This window comes from Medicago sativa, chromosome 5 (genome assembly GCF_051527215.1).
Source record: "Medicago sativa cultivar Bolivia chromosome 5, Bolivia_mono, whole genome shotgun sequence".
NCBI classification, from domain to species: domain Eukaryota; kingdom Viridiplantae; phylum Streptophyta; class Magnoliopsida; order Fabales; family Fabaceae; genus Medicago; species Medicago sativa.
The window spans coordinates 27,858,687-27,863,792 of record NC_140753.1 but is presented as its reverse complement, the minus strand read 5'-3'; the positions used below and the strand labels follow the sequence as shown (position 1 = coordinate 27,863,792).

Here is a 5,106-nt window from a genome sequence, read left to right as displayed (position 1 = left end):
TTTAAGCCTTGATGTTTTGGAGAAATGCATTAGACCTAGATTTGGAATTTGACAAGGACATTAAATCTTAATGAGAATATGAATGTAAATGAAGTGGATTCGTCTCTCAAGGAGAGTTTGGAAAAGAAAAGTAATACTAACACTTTTGACATCTTCAACTTGTGGAAGAATTCCAATAAATGGCCAAATATGCATGTATCTACTATTGCTTCCAAGTTTACTTTCAACACAGAGGTAGAATGTTAAATTGTTTATGATGCACTATCATTTTACGATAAGTTTTGAGATAACTATAGTTCATACTTTCATTGTTATCGAACTCTCTCTCCCTCTCTCTCCCCCATGGGGTGTACAAATACTTTTCTCTTATTAAAGTATTGTGCATGATTAAACAATTGTTAATGGATGTCAGATGTAAAGTTTGTTGAGAATGTTAAAAAGACATGTCATGTATACATACTCAGACTCAGACATTCTATTGATTATGAATTATATGTACAGAAGATGGTCCATACTTATTTTTTTTTAATCAAATTTGTTGAGTAGAAAACAATTAATTAGTGGTATAAAAAGAATAAGGGAAATGCTAAATAGTGCCCTTGGGGCATTGGTTAAGATGATAAAAATAAAAACATTGCATTGAAAAATGGTGAAAAGTGAAGAATTTAACTTTTTAAAAGTCAAAATATTGTTGAATTCAATGTAAATATACTACTTTTAGTTTCCTTAACCATTGCCCTGAGGACACCGGTTAGTTACCAAGACCCAAACAATAAAATATGTTTAGTAGCACCTAATTTAATTGAATGAGTTAATTGGTGGGTAGTAATAAACTGGTCGTAAAAAGACCAGTCGCACGTGTATCGACAAGTTCAAAGCATTGTATGAAGCGTGAGAGAGTAAACGCGTAAAACATTTACACCATACCCATTCCACGCGACACTTTCCTCTTTATCCAATTTTCTTTCTTAGATAACTACGCATCAAACATTTTTACACACACACTCTTTCATTTCAATTCTTCTACTTTCTTTCATTCTCTCTTCTAACTTTTCAATTTTCGGTAATCCTTTTCTATCTCATTCATAATAACATCTCTTTTTCAATTTCAATTTCAATTTCAATCTTAATTAATCTTTAATTTGAATTTTTAGGGTTTTGATTTGTGTTGATTTTCCCAATGAGCGATCACTTGGTAGTCATCGTTGACCAACTCGACCACCCAGTTGTTCCTGTTGACCAACAACCTGCCCACCACCTTCCTTCCGATCATTCCCCATCGCCATCTCCTGCCACTGCTGATGCCGGATCATCTGGATCTGGTTCCGCGGTGGATCGTGATGGCGATGAGGAGGAGCCACTGATCCAGATGGTTGAGTGCCGTATCTGTCAGGAGGAAGACAGTGTTTCCAATTTGGAGACTCCCTGTGCCTGTAGCGGTAGTCTCAAGGTATACGAATTTTGTCTTTAGTGATTTTCGTTATTTTTTAATTTTTGTAGGATTTGTTTTTTTTTTTTTTTATGGAATGTATTGTATGAATTGAAATGTGTAAAAAGATATTTTTTTTTGTTTATTGTAATTAATTTTGCATTTTGAATGTATAAATCAATCAATAATCATGTATGATTAGGGGCCTGTTTGGATTGGCTTATTTTTTTACCTGACTTTTAGCAGCTTATACAAATAAGTAAGGTTTTTGTGTATCATTCATAAGCTTGTCAAGGTTGTTTATGAAAAAACAGCTTATGAAACTGAAAATTTATCAATTAACATAAAAAGTTATTTATTTGCATAAGCTATTTTCATAAGCTAAAAAAATAAGCCAATCCAATCAAGCCCTAGAATGATATGATCGATCAATTTGAAAAATGGTTGGAGTTGACACAAATGATCGGTGGTTCGCTCTGACCTTTTATAGGTTGTGACTCCCCTAATCTGAATTAGCTTCATAAAAAATGTGAATAATGGCCGATATTTTTGTGTGGAATTTTGTGTTATTTACTATGAAGAACAGACACCAGATGACACTGACACATAGACGTGCATAATAATTTAAGACACCGGATACACCTTCGGCCTGAGGTGTCAGTGTTAAATTATTTATTGTTTAAGAGTATGTGTTGATGGAGTTTACTGTAATCATGAAAGTCTTTTGCGTGCTAGAAGATTTCAAGTTTTGTTTGCTTTGCATGTATATGCACCCATTTTCTACATTGATGTGGATGAGTTTATGAAATATTGTGTTGGATTTATGTAGTGTTTTTAATTAACCTAGTTGCAAATTAGATCACTTGTAAATTGAGAACTGAATGTTCCCGTGAGAAATTGTTTTTTGCTTCATGCTATTGAGCTGATTAATGCATTAATGTGATGGTATCCATTGCTCGTCTTGCATTTGACATTTTTATTTCTTCTATCTCTATTTTTAGTCTTCCTGATTTTTGAACTGTTGGTATTTGGTTTTGCACAGTATGCTCACAGAAAGTGTGTCCAGCATTGGTGCAATGAGAAAGGAGACATAACTTGTGAGATATGTCATCAGGTATGCTGTTTTGTATGATAACTTTAATTTTCCTAATCAGTTGTCTTTTTGTCGGTGATGTGAAATAATGTGAATGGTTTTTAAAGTGGATAGTTTTATTAGAGTCTAACTCCGGTTTAAGATCCTCCTTCGTTGGCATGGTATGCATACGTGCAGGCATCTAAGTTTTTGGCCCACCGCCTACTGATTTCAGAACAATCATTGGTCTTCCTTTTACTAACAATAGAGCTTTCTTTGCTTTAAGTTCTTTGCTTGAAGTTGAGCCAAGTCAGGTATATAACATATAGGATACAGCAGTGTAACATATGTTGGTTTAAATTGCTCCATGTGATGTTGTGTCCACATATAAGAGCTCTATTGCAGCCAATTGTCCTTGTCTTTGGCATCACATTTCAAAACCACTTTAGGTTCGTAGACTTGTGTGATTTATAGCAAAAAATCAATCTATAAAAATTATCCTGATTTTCAATTTTGTTAGGAAATGGGATTTAAGGATGATGCATTTGTTATTCGAGTTCTTGACTTCTGTGTTTTGTCTATGAAAAAAATACGGGGGGAACAAGGAAATTCTTAGGCATTTGCATAACTAAATTATACTTCAAGGAAGTTTTACATTTTATATTTTTAGATAGTAACTTTGTATTTTGTGTGGTTTTTTCTTAACCTTTGGAATTAAACCCAATGCTTAATATCATTTGTGTATTGAAATCCTAATTATATTATTTTGTTTTTGTCTCTGATGTTGCCTCTTTTTTCTTCTGTGCATGTAATATTCAGCCTTATCAATCTGGGTATACTGCCCCACCACCTCGCCCTATTCCTGAAGAAACCACTATTGAAATAGGGTAAGACGATATATATATATATATATATATATATATATATATATATATATATATATATATATATATAGATATATATATAGATATAGATATAGATAGAATAGCATTTGATTGATTGTGTTGCATTAGTTAGCTACGGTGATTTATTCGTTGACATTTTAAACTTGTGTACTTAATTTGTTATGAACTTTCTTGCAGAGGAGGCTGGACATTATCTGGCTCACCCTTGGACTTGCGTGATCCTCGACTTTTGGCGATTGCAGAGGCAGAACGTCAATTCCTGGATGCTGAATATGATGAGTATGCTGCTTCTAATGCTAGTGGAGCTGCATTTTGCCGCTCAGCTGCTCTAATTGTAAGGCGTTATTAACCTTGCCTTCCATTTTACAAAACTCTGTATAATTTGGTCATTTTTATTTGCACCAGCATCCTTATGTTGTGGGAAATGCTACTTGACAAAAGGTTATAGGCTAAAAATTGTCAAGCTATTGACATTCACTGCAACATATATAATTTTTTGTTAAGACATTAACTAGTACTTACAAAGAACCCTGATGCTTCACTGCATTTGTTCAGTGTTTGTGTTGGCTATATTAGTATGCTAGCTTAGCTAGTGAACATGACTTTAACCCAATTTTTTATTGTTTGGTACAGTTGATGGCCCTTTTACTTTTGCGGCATGCACTCTCTGTAACAGATGGTGATTCTTCTGATGATGATCCATCCAATTTTTTCTCCGTAAGTGATTTGAGTCTCTATTGTTTAAATTCTTCACATGCCGACTGTTATATTGATTTATGTGACCGGAGCCAACCTAATTAGCCTACTATCTTCTGCAGCTTTTCTTGCTTCGAGCTGCTGGATTTCTTTTACCTTGCTATATTATGGCTTGGGCAATCAGTATTCTGCAACGCCGCCGACAAAGACAAGTCAGTGTTCATTGTAGTTGTGACTAAATTTTGTTAGTTTTGTTTAGTCTGTTGGTTGATTTTGTTTTGAAATTATGTTCTATTGTTCTGTTTTAAGCTGCATACAACGAGTTCTGGGAAAATGCAACACATGCAGAAAAATATGTTCTGTGATTTTCTTACTGTTTTTGTATTTTGAACAGGAGGCAGCAGCACTAGCAGCAACCCAAGTTGCTTTTGTTCTAAATTCTGGGCAGCGTAGAGGTCTACACTTCGCCATAGCACCAGGACCTCCAGGACCTACAGTACAGCAGGAACAAGTGTAGTATGTAACAGTTTATGTGAGACACCATGGCATGTATGCCATACGAAGAAGGCTTGTTGAGATGCCATCTATTGTTAATCTTGATTTTCACAGCTCTAAATACTTATGTACATATACCAGCGGCTGTTTCCATTACTATCCATTCAATTTATCGATCTGTGAATGTGTTCGAATTTATGTGAATGTATTCGAATTTATCTGCTTATATAACTAGTGATTTATATGTAAAATAATGATCAACGGTCGTCGTATTTTCGTTCAATTGAGGATTATTTTGATAGTACTTGGTTGATTCTACAAAAGGATTGCAAATGGAATTAAATTACATGACCTTTTAATGATACTTATATCATGAAAGTATCCAAGTTCAATTTCTAATTTCTAACTAGAACAATTAGTAGTTAGATTTTAGCTATGTTGTAACCAATTTTTTATTAATAGGACCCATTTCTATTGAGGGTTACGATTAAAATATATCAATTATATAT

At 33.9% G+C, this 5,106-nt stretch overlaps 1 protein-coding gene across 1 annotated transcript; it reads left to right on the top strand.

The window, feature by feature from the left end:
* The first annotated feature begins 953 nt into the window (after positions 1-953).
* LOC146921500 (uncharacterized) lies at positions 954-4,899 on the top strand. Its single transcript, XM_085714890.1, has 8 exons — positions 954-1,063; positions 1,155-1,450; positions 2,472-2,543; positions 3,321-3,388; positions 3,584-3,740; positions 4,040-4,123; positions 4,225-4,314; positions 4,497-4,899. Exons 2-8 carry the CDS (start codon positions 1,181-1,183, stop codon positions 4,617-4,619), a joined length of 864 nt encoding a protein of 287 aa, XP_085571016.1. The 5' UTR covers positions 954-1,063; positions 1,155-1,180; the 3' UTR covers positions 4,620-4,899.
* The last annotated feature ends 207 nt before the right edge of the window (positions 4,900-5,106 follow it).

Coding starts and splice junctions, on each gene's coding strand:
- LOC146921500 (XM_085714890.1), top strand. CDS start 1,181: ATGAGCGATCACTTGGTAGTCATCGTTGACCAACTCGACCACCCAGTT. Junction 2,544..3,320: donor CTTGTGAGATATGTCATCAG/GTATGCTGTTTT, acceptor TGTAATATTCAG/CCTTATCAATCTGGGTATAC. Junction 3,741..4,039: donor GCCGCTCAGCTGCTCTAATT/GTAAGGCGTTAT, acceptor TGTTTGGTACAG/TTGATGGCCCTTTTACTTTT.